We start from the raw sequence: 16804 nt of genomic DNA, 5'->3' as shown, positions 1-16804 counted from the left end.
AAAAGCCTGATTTATGGTTCCGCGTTAAATCGACGCAGGGCCTACGCCGTAGGGTTACGGTGTACCGTACGCCGTGGGCTCTGCGTTGGTGTAACGCTGAACCATAAATCAGCCTTAAAGGCTCTGCTCGCAAATGTTTGGATGAGGAAGGAACACGAACACCATTTCACTGCTCATGGGAATGTGTGAAGAAGATCCAAAACTTCTGCAATATAAATTGTTTTTCAGAGATGTTTAATGGTAAAGTCCCCCTAAAGGCCAAACGTAGCACTGTCCTTGTTTTTTACTATTATTTATCTATTTTTCTTACCTAACCCTTATCTTTGGCACTGCACTTTTTCTTTTTTTTCTTTTTCTTTTTCTCTTTTATCTTTATTTTTCTTTTTATCTTTTCTTTTTTTCTTTTAATTTTTCTTTTTATCTTTTCGACTTTTTATCTTTTATTTGGGTGTTTGATTTTTTGGGTGTTTTATTTGTATTTGACAGTGCTGAGTGTGTGAGATGGAGATGTCAGTTTCCCTGAAGGGAACCTCCGAAAGGGATTAATAAAGTCGTCTAAATTTGAATCTGAATCTGAACTGTGTGTGCTTGGAATATACCCAAGGAACTTCCTACAAACATCAAAGCAATATACAGTTCTGGACTTTGGACTTTTTCAGGCCAGGAGAGCTTTATTGTTGGAAAAGTATGGATACTCCTACGGTGAGAATGTGCATAAGGGAGCTTTCTTGGGACTGGTATTGGACTGGAAAGACTAATGTACATTGCTAAGGGCAAACGGAAAGACTTTGTCAAACTCTGGGAACCATATATGAACATTATGACTGATGAAAGTGCAAGATTTACTTGAAAACAACTATTGTGGAGAATATAATTTATATTTATTTTATTTTTAAATTTTATATTTCATTTATTTATTTTATTTTTCCTCCCAATTGGTTAATCCAATATAATTATTTATGTTTGTATTGAGAATTATGCAAGTTAAAATGTTATTATGTTATTATGCAAGTAAAATGTTGTATGTTTGAAAAAATCTTAAAAAGGACAATAAACATATTGTGGAAAAACAAAGGCTTTGTTCACAAAATAGTAAAAAACCATTATAAAGGGAAACCTCTGGGTTTTTCCCAGTTGCAACGGTCCGGTAGTAAAATGAACAGCACAAGAAAACATATTTAAAATACACATTATTATTCACAGCTCAGAAAGCGACGACACCCATCGGCGGCACCACTTGTCAAAGGACGCCCCCTAATTATAAAAATAATTTATCAATCAAAATACTTTAATAATCTCAGGGGGAAATTATGTTCATTACAAACTCCATATACATACATATATATATATATATAAATACAACATCTATATATATATATATATATATATATATATATATATATATATATATATATATATATAAAAAGATATATAAACAATTATATAAACATTACTGTGGGGGCTCAGTCAGTCTGACCACCAACAAGCTGGACTGTGCAATAACTGCAATATTTTCATAACAGATATTGTGGTGGTGTACAGAAAACATGTATCATATTATATTATACTACTATTATATAACTATAGCATTCTGAGAAAATTATATATTGCAATTATTACTTTATCATACAATCTGTCTTTTTGGCTTTTGTATTACTTATATATTTGTTATATATCGTATATATATCATATATATATTATTACTACCATACATACATACATACATACATATTCTATATATAACTATATGTTATATTATACATGTTTCCGGTACACACACACACGCGTATATTCACATATATTTTTATTTAATTTTCTTTTTTCTTTTCTTTCCCTTCATATAATTCTTTACATACAATCTTTTTATCTTTTATATGGGTGTTGGTTTTTGGGGTGTTTTATTTCTCCTTTCTTGGTTCTTGTATATGACAGTGCTGAGTGAGTGAGATGGAGATGTCCCTGAGGGAACCTACCAAAGGGATTAATAAAGTCATCTGAATCTGAATAAGAACATATATGCTTTACATAATTTGTCATAGATGTAAAACCTATAAATGGAGACCAAAAAAAACCTAAATATGTTTATTTCTGCCACAAAGTTGGACATTTTAACATGGAGTTCAATGAAGATTGACTCCCTTTTGGAGCCGGAACCTAGTGGTCAGTCGAGTGGTCAGGAGAAACGCCTGCTGTAGCTGAAATACGACTTATGTCACATGTTTAATGCCATAAACACACAAGTGTGGACTTGACCTTCAGGCTTTTCTGTGGAAGAAAGATGCCGTTATGTTGCTTGCAGTCAAACGGCCTTCGTAAACACATTCTTACAACCAGATACGAGTTTAATGCCGCGTAAGTCTTTAATAAGGAGGGGATTTATGTGCAAATCTACTTGCATATTTAGGAGAATTTCTTAAATGGGGCCTGATATGTCACTTTCATCCAGATTAATCCTGGACGTGAAACCGACGTCTCACACGCTCAATCGACTGCAAGAGCAGCAGATTCATCACAGAAACATCTTTCATCAAATAAACATTTAAATCAGTATTTTCAAACGTGAGCTGCACTTGCAACCGTGGAGGTTTTAATTTGAAATGCAGGTCACATGACTTCTGGTCTGAGGCTGTATGTACGAGTTTAACTTTACTGGCTCTCCATTCAGGCCGTACTGGTCATACTGGGCTGACCAGCCCGTGAGGACGTCCTCCCTTAGTGAAACATTTTTTAAGCTTCAAACTATGACTCATTTTTGTCAGTTTTGGTCCAGCAACACTGGTGTCATAACACCCCCCCGAACCTTTTATACCAAATCAAACCTTTATTTTTTTAACACGGCATCCAGTTTATCCCTTACCAGGGCCACGCTTGCCCTTTACAGGGGCTGGACCGGGCCCCCCAGCCCCTCCTGCAGCCGTCACTGTTCATGACCTTCACTCTGCTTCTACCTTCGGCGTGTGTACGGCAGCAGCTCGTGTGTTAAGGCTGAAATATGCTTCTGCGTCACACCAACGCAGAGCACACGCCGCAGCCGTGACGCCGTGCTGAACCCTTCGGACTTCTCCGTCACTCCATTTGGTCGCGGTGCAGTACCCCCCGCGACCGCTAGTTAGCGATCTTTTTCTGAATGGTTTATCCGACTTTTTCCGGTCACAGTAAATCAAAGAAATAAGGACAACTATTGTGCAAAAAAACGAAACAAAAAAAATCACATATAAACGAAGAAAAGAGCCCTGGAAGTTCACTACTGCTTCAAACCGGAAACCGGAAATGCTTCGCTTTCAAACGAACCAATCAGAGCGCTCTCGGTCTGCGTGTGGTCTGCGTCTCCTCGACGCGTAGTTACAATTTTCGGGAGGTGCACGTCAGTGACGCCGCAGGTGACGGCGTGTCCTCTGCGTCGATCCAAACCACACGCCGTAGGCACGGCGCCATTTTGACGCAGAAGCATAATTCAGCCTTTATTGTAGTAGAAGCAGCAAAGTAAGACAGTTCGTATTATAATACACGTACGACACTAGTCACACCCCCAAAACGTCAAGTCACAACCAAGAGCCGTTGGTGGTAAACAGCAATTATTTATTGAAATGAAATTAAAAATAATAAGTACCAGATCTATTGCATTATTGTAACTTTTTTTTTTGTAATGGGGGGGGGGTACCCTACAGGTTTTTTTTTTCTCTTGCAGGATGTAGTGAACACAAATATACAAGGAACATTCAGCTATCACAGATTGCACACCAGATACTGTAGTAACGCAGTCTAATACAAGACCACCAAAATAAGCCAGGATTTCATCTCTTCTTCTTCGTTTTTTTTCCTCCTTTCTCCGTCCTTAATATTTTCCATAAAGAGTACAAAAGTCCACCCGGAGCTCGGGTCGTGATCTTTGCGGCTCTGTACACAGACCAGTCGGTCGCGGGGATCGACTCGTCGAGCGGGGCCTCCTCGGGGAACCAAACAAAAGTCTAGCGCTGCGGACATGTACATGTGCACTGACACAGAAAGTCAGCTGTGTTAATAAACATGCAACAAGTAACGAAACTTGCTGGAATCGCAATAATCTTTAAAAAAAAAACAAAAAACAAAAAAAAAACTAAAACCAGTTATAGTTGCATAAATACTTTGTACAGTTCATTTATCTGCAGTGAAATGCAGCTCTCTGCTGAAGTGACAACGTAAACCCGCGTTCAATAAAAACTCTTGATTCTTCTGGACTTTTTTTTTCTTTTTTTCTTTCGTACAAGATGCAAAGAAAACTCTTGATTGATAGAAGCCGGGTTCGGCCCGTTCAGCTAGACGGCATGATTGCACGCTCGATTACAGTACAGAAATGCCGAATGATATAAGAGGGACACTTGCAGGAGTCATCATCAATGATGGATGGGGGGGACATTAGAGTCCTCTGGGGAGGGTCTTCTCCTTCTTCTGTTGTGGGAACCAATAGGAATGGGAAGGCAGAAAGCAGCACTTGAGTGTACGGTTGTTGCCCAAAAAATAGAAACACAAGGCGACACGAGAGAGCGAGGGAGAAAAATTAAAGAAAACGTGCAGTCTCAAAGCCACTCTATGTAGTAATACCACTTCTGACCACACGGGGGCGAGCGCCTTCACGTGCACCTCCAGTGGGACAAAATCGGTGGTTCCCGTCATCGCAGCGGGTCCAAAGCTTCACGACACGAGCGGCTTTAAAGACAGATGGGTGCGTTTCCATCTAATGAGGCTCCGGCTGAACCCGTGGCCGACTCTTTCGCTTCTATGTCGTCATATTTCTACACCACAATCAACACATTTGTGTAACGTGAACGACGGGACGTTTAAAAAGATGCCACATTCATTAGTTTAACAACTCCTCCCTCGAGGGCCAAAGCCTGTTATCGCTCGCAGAAGTTAATGGTTTAAAACTCAGCTGGTTTCCCGGCGTCAGGATGACGCGGGGGAGACGTTTAATTTTAATTCATTTTACATTCAGACAGCTTTTAGTAAAACATCAGAGAAGCAAAGAAACGAGGCGCCGGAAGGATAAAAGTCCCTCCCGAAGGAGGAAATCACCAGATTATGTTGGAGCGAAATATCACTGGCGAGAAAACGGCGTCAATTTAAAAACGTTAACTTGATAAATATGAAACAATGAAGTGGATTTAAAACGCCTTTATAAACGAAGACAGACAGATGTGTCCGATGTGGTGATTTCATGGTCCGAGTGATTATTTACATCCCCGGGGGTCGCCGCGGGCTACGAGAAATAAAGTGCACGACGTTTGCCGCCATGGGTTCGAGCGGCGACGACAAACGACATAAACAAAGACGTCCCTTTTTTCTGGCATGCGCTGAGGAAACCGCCGTGACGGCAGCGCGGAAGCTAAAACACACGTTTTTAACCTAATTCCTACTATTTTCAGCAAAATAAAGGAGTGATATAAAACTGAAATGATAACGTCCAGTCTTCAGAGAGCAGCAACAAAGGTCTCCAGATGGGAGTTCACGGAGAGGGCAGAGCAGATCAACGGCTCATATATGAACCTTTCAAACCTTTTGGCAAACACAGGACAGAGAGCATCTGATGAAGGGTTTCGGGCCGACACACTAAACATCTCACATGTCTGTAAACAGCAAATTGATCCTGAAACGATTAATAGAAAGAAAGAAAAAGGTGATTTTGCATAACTTGACCCACAGACATAAACTGTTGACATTCATGTCCCTCCGTCCCGCCGTCTCACGTCCTCTGGACTCGCCGTGACTCGTGACACAGAATACGTGGTTATTTTATCGCTTTAAAGCCGGGAGTGGTTAGTCACGACGTTAAGTTACAGGCAAGTTGTTTTCTTTTTCTCAATGACCTTAATCTTTGTTGTGTTTGAGTTAAAAAGGCCATGGCAGATATTTACACTATTTACAAGTTTGTTTTTTTCTGATGTTTAATCGTCCTGGTGAGCAAAAAACTGGCGCGTGATTGGTCGAGGCGTGCTGGGCGGGGTTTCCCCTCCAGGTGACGAGTGCAGGTGGTCGGCGTGGTGACTGAGTCGGGTTGTTTTTTTTATTTCCTTCCTATTTCTGTCTCGTCTCCGTCGTTTGAGCAGCACCTCTGGGCGTTTGAGAGGATGAGACGGCGAGGTCCGACTCGCACGTGTGTGCGGCGCCGCGGGAATGGAATTAAATGCTCCTCGTCGGCGCCGGCGTGGAGGCGGAGCGCTCAGTTCCTGCAGCCGTCGTCGATGCTGCGCTCGTGCTGAAGGTTGTAGTAACAGTTCTGACAAACCCGCACCGGGGACGAGATCTTCAGTCGCTTGATCTCCGACTGGAAGCGACTGCACCTGCAAAACAAGGTTAGACGGGCCGTTAGCGAGCAAGGGCAGCTGGGAAAAACCCGTCGGAGGCAGTTGGGACCGTTTATGTGGGTTTTTCAGTGAAACATCAAACGCATGCAACACAGCCGGTTCTGGACACGCGCCCTCCAGCGAGACGTTCGGATAGGCAGGGAACTCAAGTCTGACTGTATCCATCAATCTATCCATCGCCATGGCAACAGGGCTGATCCTCCACCCGGAACCTCTCTGTTACCCCTCCTTGGCACCGCTGACGTGCTCCTGGACCACCAACCACCTCGTCATATCGACTGATCCGACTCCATCCGCCTGGTGTACAATCCCCCCCCAATCCCTCTCATTTCTTCCTGCGTTAATGACTCCCTCTTTTAAACCCTATTTATTTATTTAGCTTTATTTATTTATTTCTTTTTGGCTGCATTCCTCTCCTTAAATAAACATCATTGCAGAAAACCATCATACCCATACACACCACACAGTGCATGAATACATACAGTAAACGCACTCATACACCTGATTGAAATCTGTGCAAAAACGTTGACTTACTCTAGTGTAAATAAAAATAAATAAAATAAAACTACCCCAGAGAGGATCTTACTTCTGACAGAAGAGCTGCCCGCAGTTCCTGCAGTGGTGGCGTCGCTCCGTGAGCGAGAAGCGGACCGTGCAGCCGGAGCAGCTGTCCACCAGCTCGTCCTTCACCCAGTGGTCGGCCGCCGAGCGGCCCGGCTGGTCGCTCACCGACCAGCTGAACACTCTGCCGCGCCCGTCGCCCACCAGGATCTTGCTGTGGTCCCTGCAGAGGCGAGACACCGCGGAGAGGTGGAAGGTCACTTCAAGGTTATTCAGGAGGACGAAGAATGGAGCGGTTCCTAACGGCGGCCTGCTTCAGTAGCTGCTCACGTTTAACTTCTTATAAAGCAGTGTGGTTCACAGATTTAACAGATCTTAATCATCTTTAACCCCTTTAAGACCGGTTCACATGAGAGGAGGATGATGGCTAAGCTGTCATCCATGATGGAGAAGGACTCCCACCCCATGAAGGACACCTTCAGAGCGCTGGAGAGCTCCTTCAGCGACAGGCTCCTTCACCCCAAATGTGTAAAGGAGCGCTACAGAAGGTCCTTCCTCCCTGCAGCTGTGAGACTACACAACCAGCACTGCTCACAGTAGACCACATACAAACCTGACAATAAATATACATACCGGAAATAATGTGCAATATCTTTCACTCACTGCAACGTGCAATTATGTAAATATCCATCTGTAAATATCCATCAGTTTATCTTTTTATATACTAGTATTTCTTATTATTTATCTTTCTTCTTATTATTATTATTGTATACCAGTTTACTGTTTATAGTGTGTTATTATTATTACTGGGTTATTACTTTTTCTATTGATGCCTCTTGTTTTTGCACTATCCCCTTTGCTGCTGTAAACTGCAAATTTCCCCTCTGTGGGACAACTAAATGTTTATCTTATCTTATCTTATCTTATGGAAATCTTCATAATTGACATTGCGGGTTATTTATAGATCCGGTACGTGTTCACAGCAGGTCTTACGTTGACATACGTTGACACATACATCATCACGTTGTCAGCGTGTCATCAGGTGACCTCTTTACACGCTATTTGACAATATGATATCACTGCATTTCTTTGTGGCTTTCACTTCCCGTGAAAAGGGAGGCGACGTCACTCCCCCGGGAAACTAGTTGGTTTGAATATGGGCTCTTGTTCGAGATTTTCACAAAAGATTACTCAGCGACGACCCACAGACACCATACACACACTACACACTCACTATACAAGCCCACACACACACACACACACACACACACACACACACACACACACACACACACACATAGTGGATCCACCGGTTTACCGTGAGCAAAGCTAAGTTCAGCGCCACATGAAAACGTGATATCAAAACGCGATATATAAAATGATATATCTCAAAAACTAATAGATAATAGATGAACTTTCCTGTGGTCTGAAAGGCTTCTGTGTTACTTTTTACCATTGACAGTTTTGAGGGATCTAGCTGTGGGATTTCTGTATTTACCAAATCATTTTTTAAATTTTACACATATTTTTCTAGTTATTGGCACTTTTTTGAGCAATGTATTTAGTAAGTATGGACTTGTAACATCCAGATTATTAAAGATTGGGTTACATGGGTTGTTTTGATGCATAGCAAATAAAAATACTCCATAAAATGGCAGTATAGCATGCAGAGATGTAAAAATATGCTTAGGCGGACTTGATAGGTCATAAAGGGTTAATAAAGTATTATAATTTGAAAGTATTTGATTCATTCTGAGCAACAAGAAGGACAAACACAAAGGAGGAGTTAGTTTGCTCCCGTTAGGTCGTACTTGGAGATGGCGAGGGACGTGATCTCAGCGGGGTGAGCGTTGTCCTTGCGGTCAAACGCCGTGTGCATGGTGAGCTTGCTCCGGAAGACCAGCTGGCGCTCCCATCTGTGGCCTGCGAACACAAAACGCACCGGCGCCGACGTCAGACCCGGGACAAATCTACCAGTACACCTCCGTCACATCGTCGCCACGGAAACTGATTCACCCACCGGCCCTCAGCTGGTTGTAGGTGCGGGCCTCCATGACGGAAGGATGCAGGTGCTGGGACGCAGAGCCCGGGCCTGCGTGGACCGGGTGGAGGTGGCCGGCCCTGGTCTGGCCCTCGGAGTAGTTGACGAACACGAAACCATCCTTCTCGTCGATGCTGAGGGTGTCGGACCAGCGGTGGGAATCGTCAGAGCCGCTGTCCATCGACCAGGACGCTCCCGCTCGGGCTGGAGGACCTTTCAGGGATTTACGAGTGAGAAGAATCAAACACACTTTCAAATCAACCATAAATCTGCTGAGAGTCTGCATCTGTACCCAGCAGATCTCCATTTGAAACCCCAAGAATGTAAATGTATTGATTTTTCTGTATTGCAGGCAAAAAGGATTATTGCTCTTAACTTGAAGAAAACGGTTGCACCTACAATCGGTGCTTGGATCAAAGTTATGGCACAATGTATGTCAATGGAGAGAGTAAGACATACATTAAAAAACAAACTCGGGATGTACGAGGAAACCTGGAAACCGTTTAATCAATTCACAAAAAAGGAGATATAGGGGAGCTTCTACGGGAGGAAAATGCAGGGCAGGATACCTAAATATCAGCGTAGTGGTGAACCTCGGAAGGGGAAGGGCGATAGCAAAAGTTTATGTGTAAGTTTTGTTTACGTATATCTTTAATTTGCTAGAGGTACCATTGGACTGCACTTACAATACTGTCATATGTTATTTTGTACTAATTTTGGATCTTATAACAAGAGAGATGTAAAGATAGAATGGATATTGGCTGGGATGGGGGGGGTTGAGATTGTTAAGTCAAAAGTTGTTGTGAAATGTCCTTTATAACAATATCTTGTGTGTGAATAAAAGACTGCTGAGTAGCTGCTACCTCTGGGTCTGTGGACGGCGCTGCCCGGCTGGCTGCCCCCGCCGGTCGAGGGGTTGCGCGGCCGTCGGGGTTCCTGACTCAGGCTGGGGTCGTCTCCTTCGGACTCGCTGCTGTCGTCATCGCCGTTGTGACTCTCGCCGCCCTCTGACAAGACAAGCAACCCCTCATTCACCCTCCGTCGCCACCGCTTCACCGCACCACGACTCATCGACACAAGCGGAGACTCACCGATCTTCTCGTCGCCACAGCAGTCGGACACGTCGGGCTCGAGCGGCTCCGGAGCAGGGGTTTCTGGGACCTGGAGGAACTCCATCCTCCAAAACTACGCAACCAGGGAAATACTTTCTTCATCAGCGAAACGACTCACAAGCAGCATTCGAGGAATAAATAGTTAAAAAAAAAAAAAAGAGGATCTGTGTGGGTCAAAGTGGGTGTGGTTACCCTGACAACGCCGTCCGAGTGGCCGGTGACGATGACGTTCTGCGTGTCCCACTCGTTCATCTCCGACACGCAGCAGCAGAGGATCTGCTGGCTGCGGCCGGTGAAGGTGTTGGCGCTGGCGATGGGGCTGCCATTGATGCTCCACACGTGGATGTATGTCCCCGCGCACGACACGATGTCCCCCTGCAGGCACACACAGCCCCCGTTACCATGACGAAGGCACATCCTCCCTCTGGAGGAGATGCTGTTTGTTTCCACGGCGACAGACGTGTCTGCGCTCCGGCTCACCGTCAGTTCGTTGATGCACAGAGCGGAGATGGGAGCCCGGTGGCCCCTGAGCTGCGTGACGAAGGAAAGCTTGTTGAGGTCCCAGATGATGCAGGTCCGATCCCGGGAGCCGCTCACGACTATGTGGTAGGCTGACGACGCCGTCAGGCATGTGACGGCGTCCGTGTGGCCCAGCAGCGCCTGGGACACGGGAGACAAACGCAAATACGCTTCACCAGCTTTGTTTGGAGACAGAGAACCTGCAGCCAGTGAGATTATACCGAGCTTCACGAGTCGATGCCCTGAGAGCAAAATACGCGTGAATCAACGTTGAAATATGGTCCGGCAGAAACATTGAATCCATGTTGAAGCCATGTCCCCGACAAACAGAATATGTTGATTCAACATTGATTACACGTTGGCATTTTAAAAGGATGATTGATTGATGGTTGATCTTTTTGACCATAATTCAACATTTAATTAACGATCTTTTGCTATCTGGGTGCTTCTTAACCAGCAGGGCTGCTTCTTCCTACATGGGGGATGCTGCTGCACAGGGCCCCTGTAGCCACCAGGGGGCCCCCACACCCCACAAGATCTGCCTCAATGTGCATTATTAGTGGAGAAGTAAAATTACCGTCTTCATAAATATTCAGGTACTTCATGCATTTATTAATCCGGCTCATCTGAACATGGGGCTGTGGGGGGGCAGCCGCTGAGGCTAAAAGGTCCAGACCTCCTCCTACTCTTCACCTCCTCCAGCTGATCCAGATCAATACTGAGGTGTTTCCAGGCCGGTCTTGATCCGGAGAGGACCCTTTTCTGATCCAGAACCATGGTCTCGTATTTGGAGGTGCTGACTCGCTGCCACATGAGCCACAAACCTAAACTAAGATCACGGCTCGATGTAGCCAACGAGACTCCCACAATCCCTCCAGGACGCTGGCTGGTCCCAACATCAGCAAAATACGATCAACTAACTTTTCCTTTTTGTTTTTTGTCCAGTGATTCCCGAGTAAATACCTCTCCCACAGAATGACTTACCCTACCTTTAAAGATGAACAACGTGGGTGTTTACCTGTTTGAGCGCCAGCGACTTGACCCTCTCCTTGGAGGTTCCCGTCTCCCACACGCAGATGGAGGTGCTGGTTCCACCGGTGATGATGAGCTTCGGGTTGGGACATATGGCACAGAGGATCTGACCCCACTCCGACAGACACTCGTACACCACCAGCGCCTGAAACAGGACGGGAGATCCACGTCAAAGCCGGGTCGGCGGGTCGGGGGGGTTGCAGCGGTGGCAAATACGTCCACATGTGCACAAATGAAGCTTGTATCCCAATCACCAGCCGGGCCGGGGGCTTTTGACAAATCCAGAGAAGATTGACGAGCAGCAGTCGAATGGGAGGAATAATAATCAGAGAACCAGTGGCGGCTGGTGCTAAAAATCTTTGGGGGTGTGCAATTTACCTGGGTATACAACGGGGTGTAACGGCACACAGAAGTCACGGTTAGGTACAAGCTTGGTACAATGGGGAAAAAGAAAGGTAGCAAATAATATTTTGGTCCTTTAATTTTGAAAATGTAACCATCCAACAATTGATCAATTGATTGATTTAGTGAGGCAGTTCAGTTATGCTTCAGTGGAAAAAGAAAATTGAACATAAAGTAGAAGTTTATCATTTCAACAAGTCCGCTGTTATTTTGTCTTGTTTTTTTCTTCCTGGTTTGGGTTCAGTTTATTTTTACACATTAGAGAGAAGAAAAACATTAACATTTCCATTGTTCTGTCTGGAATTTATATGATTTGAAAAGGTAACATTCCTTTCTTTCAGATATTCGATCAACACATTTTATTTCAAAAGCAAGTGTTATTTAACCTATTTTGTGTAGTTCAGTTTGATTTTCTAAAAAAGACGGGGAATGAATTGTCCAATCACATTAAAATAACAACATACGAGTACGTTACGATACTGATCGCGGATTCGTTGCTGATACCTGAGTTTCTGGGACGCACACGACTGCGTCCCTTTACGAATCTAATTCAAACCAATCAAAAGAGATCCTCAGATCACGTGCTTATCAAATGTTGGAGAGCTTACACTGGATTCTGTTTGACCGGCGCCCCTTACTTCCAGAAGTAAATAAAATAAAATAAAAAACTAAATATTTAAACAACATTTAATTACTATTGACAGTCACCCACAGACTGAAATAACACCTTCTTTTAATAATTATATGAATCTTACAGCATGTTATTTCTTTTCTTTTTCTTTTATTCTTTTTCTCTTGATTTGATGGGGGCGGCACCCTATCGCCCTCTACTGACCAACCGCCACTGCAGAGGACTGATAATCTTTGAAACTCTTCTTAGACCGCTGGACAATTACGGAGGACATAAAAACAAACTGGATTAGAGACATCTGACTTCAGTTTTCAGACCCACCGTCAAGGAGGATTCATAACCATCTCCAGCAGCTCAATTATCAAACTATTTAATTTGCAGCTTAATTTAATTCCTGCCGTTGCCAAGATGCCGGCTGCAGATACGAAGTGCTCAGCACGTGCAGGCCAAAAAAAGACCCTTTTAAAAGGGTCAATTTTCAGTGAATATGAAATGTCTTTTCATTACTGACGACGTCCAGATTTGCCCTTTAAGTCGGACGGCAGTGACCTTTAAACAAGGATGAAGCTTAACCGGAGTGACAATAAGACTGAAATGATTCGGTTTGAGAGGATGAAAACCTCACTACTTGATAACGTCGACGCCTGCAGATAGTTCTCTCATCGTCATCACAGCCACTTCATAACATTTGTTATGTGTTGTCTATAAATAGACCAGCAGGGGGCAGTGTTGCCATTCAGGTTTTATTCACTGGTGGTTTTCAAGGTGACATAAAACCCTGCAGTCGTCCACGACTCTTACAGCACAAAGTAACTGCAGTAACCGTCGGTACCGACCTTGTCGGAGTCGTAGTTGGCCAGGCGACAGCTGAGGTCGGCGTAGCCCCAGGCGAAGGTCCTGCTCCAGGTGGGAGGGACCAGGACTTTGTTCTGCTCCACTGCGAGGATGCCCTTGTCGGTGCAGACGATCTGTCCCACAGGCTCCTTCAGTTCTGGAGGAGGAAACCCAAACACAGTTCTGTGAGGAGGACGGCAGTACCGGCCTCTGCAGAGACAAACTCAACTACACACCTGCAACAGAAATAACTCCAAGGTGTGATTTATGGTCCCTTGTGGCGTTTAGGACCTACTAGTAGTATTGTAGTGTTGTTGTTGGCAGCCTGTTTCAATTTTATTTTTAGTCTAGTTTTTGGGTCAAGCTATCATTTTAGTTTTTATTAGTTTTAGTCACATTCATACTCCTTTTAGTCGTGTCAAGTTTGAGCATTTTAGTCAGAATTGTCCATGACCATTTTAGTCTAGTTTTAGTCGACAAAAACTGACGACATTTTAGTCTAGTTTTAGTCAAAGATTGTATTTAGCCAAACCCATTTTACAATTCAAACAAGGTTATCTGATTATTATATTATTGTTACCTTATAGACTCAAGAATACATTCATTCCAGATACAGAAGACTCTAATTTGAGTTTACAACATATTTATTTTTCTGCATTTTTCCCTTTCTTGACGACACATTAGGTTTTCTTTTCCACGTCGATGTAAGAAAGTGTATCCAAAGATGGATCTTCTTCTTCTTCTCCCAGCACCAGAGAAGATTCCCGCGTTTCTCTATTTAACTTTGTTTTTAACTGACGTGAACCTAGAGCTCTGCGTTAACGGCATCAGCCTCTAACCTGCAGCTGCATCTTCTGGATCTGATTCCCCGCGGGTCGCGACTGGGATTGAGGACGTGACGTCACCCAGCAGCAGAACTAAACCAGAGGAAACTACTTAAAAATGGATATGAAGGATCTTTGTTAGAACATTTCGTCTTGTTTTGGTCAACGAAAATGAAGACACATTTTCAGTTTTTATTTTGTAATTCACAATTTAGTCTCGCTTTTATTCTTCTATGATATCGCATTATATATTTAATTATCGTTTAAATATAATTATCATCACATGACCTGCATTTTTGTTGCGTCTCGTCTCGTTTTCCTCAGGTGATAAAGGTTCGTTGACGACGATATTTAGTCATAATTTTTCGTTGACGAAAGCAACTTTACACCGTAGTTGGCGTTTAGGTGTAATTATACGATCAGACGCTTCACTGGTTGCGCAGGTTCTTCCCTGCAGCTGGTCAAAGAAAAGGAGCTACGAGCTCATGACTACCGGGGAACTTCCTCAAATAGTTCTAAGAACTACAAAACAGTTCCTCCGCCCTTCTCCTCGTACCGAGTCGGAACAGCTTCAGGCGCCTTTGGCGGTTTACCTTTGACGGGCGCGAGCGAAGGTCTGAGATTGTCCAGATGATGGAAGAAGATCTTGTCGCTGTTGGAGTTTGGAGGAACACTGACGACTTCGCCGTTGGCTTTGCTGCGTACCCGTTTGGGGGGGTGGGGCTTCTTAAACAGCTGAAACACACACCAACAGAGGTGAGAGGTCACCTGACATGCTGCTCTCCGGCGCAGCTGGGTTGCGTCAACCCGGCGGTCCTAACCTGTTTGGGGATTTGTCCGAAGTTGTTGATGAAGCCAATGGTGGCCGTCTCCTTGAGCGGGTCGTTGATGTTGTAGATGTCCACCTGACCCTCGTAGAACAGGTGGTGGAAGACGTTGACCGCCTCCACGGCGGGGGGGCCCTGCTGCTTGTAGCCGAAGATCAGGTCGATCCATTCGTGGAGGTGGGCGGACACGTAGTCGCACTCCAGCGCCTGCAAACACGAGCGCAGCAGAGGTCAACATGCGTTCACACACCCGCGAGTACGCGGCCTGCGGGTCAGCTCCCACCTCTCGGTGGACTCTGATGAACTCTCTGGGGTCGCCCTTGGCCCAGGGGGGGAGGATCACGTCCGCCAACTTGGTGCCGTTCTGCTTGGCGCCTGTTGGGCCGACAAACATCATTAATACGGAGCAAACGTGGAGCGCTAGCTGCGTTCTGTCGCTGCCGTGCCCCCGGCTGCCGGGTACTGACCCAGGTCGAAGTTGTTGGCGTTGAGCAGGAACTCCGGCAGGTAGAAGAACTCCGGGATCAGCTCCTTGACGTCAGCCATGTTGTGTTTGGAGGCGGAGTTCCAGGCTTCGCGAATGCTGTGGAACATGCGGTCGGCCAGGTCGAAGTGCCCCCCCTGAAACAGACCAATGTCAGCGGGTCCCTGACCGGAGCTGGTAACGAGGACGGTACCAAACCCAAACAATCCAGACACCAGACTGGACACCAGGGACGAGGACTTCAGATCAGCTCCATAGAGAAATAAATAAACGTGCAACCAATCAGAGAGGAATCATGGGACGGATGGCTGCAGACGGCTGCAGCGGAGCAGGAATGCTGGTGCAGGACTGCTGTTGGATTTACAGGAAAACTATTGATCTAAACCTGAGGTTTTCAACTGGTTTTGTCCCAGGGACCACCATTATAACCAAGAAGCAACTCGGGGACAACTGCTTTTGGGGATGTTTGTTTTATTTTGCACCTTGCTTTTAAATAAGAGTATGGGTCTATATAGCTCAATTATTTCAGTGTTTCCCTTTTTCAGTATATTATAAATAAATTACATGCTCTTGCTTGAGTATCCCTGAACTTAGTTTTATTTTTTATGTTTATGGAGCAGTATATTATTCAAGTTATATCATATTTTTTTCCATAGATCCTATCAGGTGGACGTTAAGCTTTGTATGAAGGCATACAATTACAAACATTTATAAACTGTTAGCACATATAGTTGCTATCAGACATTTCAGGCATTTTAACCAAACCAAATGTCTTGCTTGAGATAATTGTCTGATTATTGGAAGACAGAAATTCAATAATTCAAGCATTACCTTTGTAAATAAAATGTACTTGATTTGATTTTACAGGTTTCATCACAAAACGTTTTTACAATTTTGACTTATTATCTTTAAGTCTGACTCCATTAGATAGTTATCCTGCAGTGTTTTAATCCAGAGGTTTTCAACTGGTTTTGTCCCAGGGACCACCATTATAACCAAAAAGCAACTGGCGGACCACTGCTTTCGGGGATGTTTGTTTTATTTTGCACCTTGCTTTTAAATAAGAGTATGGGTCTATAAAGGCTATTTATTTGCATCAGTGTATATTTTTATTTGCACCTTTTGCTATAAAAAAACAAAACAAAAAACAGTCAATGAAAAATGAACAATAGGAAGCCAAGAGGGCTTATAATATT

At 44.3% G+C, this 16804-nt stretch overlaps 1 protein-coding gene across 6 annotated transcripts in view; it reads right to left on the bottom strand.

Annotated features, from left to right (window-relative positions):
• Window positions 1–3567: 3567 nt before the first annotated feature.
• The window catches only part of wdfy3 (WD repeat and FYVE domain containing 3), a 118304-nt gene continuing 105067 nt past the window's right edge, over window positions 3568–16804 (bottom strand). For all 6 annotated transcript variants that reach the window (XM_061730681.1, XM_061730678.1, XM_061730680.1 and 3 more), the window contains 14 exons: window positions 15592–15745; window positions 15408–15499; window positions 15119–15331; window positions 14891–15032; window positions 13476–13630; window positions 11593–11751; window positions 10536–10715; window positions 10248–10430; window positions 10035–10128; window positions 9807–9950; window positions 8923–9156; window positions 8714–8825; window positions 6928–7125; window positions 3568–6317 (listed from right to left, as the gene is read on the bottom strand). In XM_061730681.1, coding sequence (XP_061586665.1) covers window positions 6197–6317; window positions 6928–7125; window positions 8714–8825; window positions 8923–9156; window positions 9807–9950; window positions 10035–10128; window positions 10248–10430; window positions 10536–10715; window positions 11593–11751; window positions 13476–13630; window positions 14891–15032; window positions 15119–15331; window positions 15408–15499; window positions 15592–15745 — 2181 coding nt within the window. In that variant the 3' untranslated portion in view covers window positions 3568–6196. The remainder of the gene's footprint in view (window positions 6318–6927; window positions 7126–8713; window positions 8826–8922; window positions 9157–9806; window positions 9951–10034; window positions 10129–10247; window positions 10431–10535; window positions 10716–11592; window positions 11752–13475; window positions 13631–14890; window positions 15033–15118; window positions 15332–15407; window positions 15500–15591; window positions 15746–16804) is intronic.

Source organism: Cololabis saira, chromosome 9 (assembly GCF_033807715.1).
Source record: "Cololabis saira isolate AMF1-May2022 chromosome 9, fColSai1.1, whole genome shotgun sequence".
NCBI lineage: Eukaryota > Metazoa > Chordata > Actinopteri > Beloniformes > Belonidae > Cololabis > Cololabis saira.
This window is presented reverse-complemented; position numbering and strand designations above follow the sequence as displayed.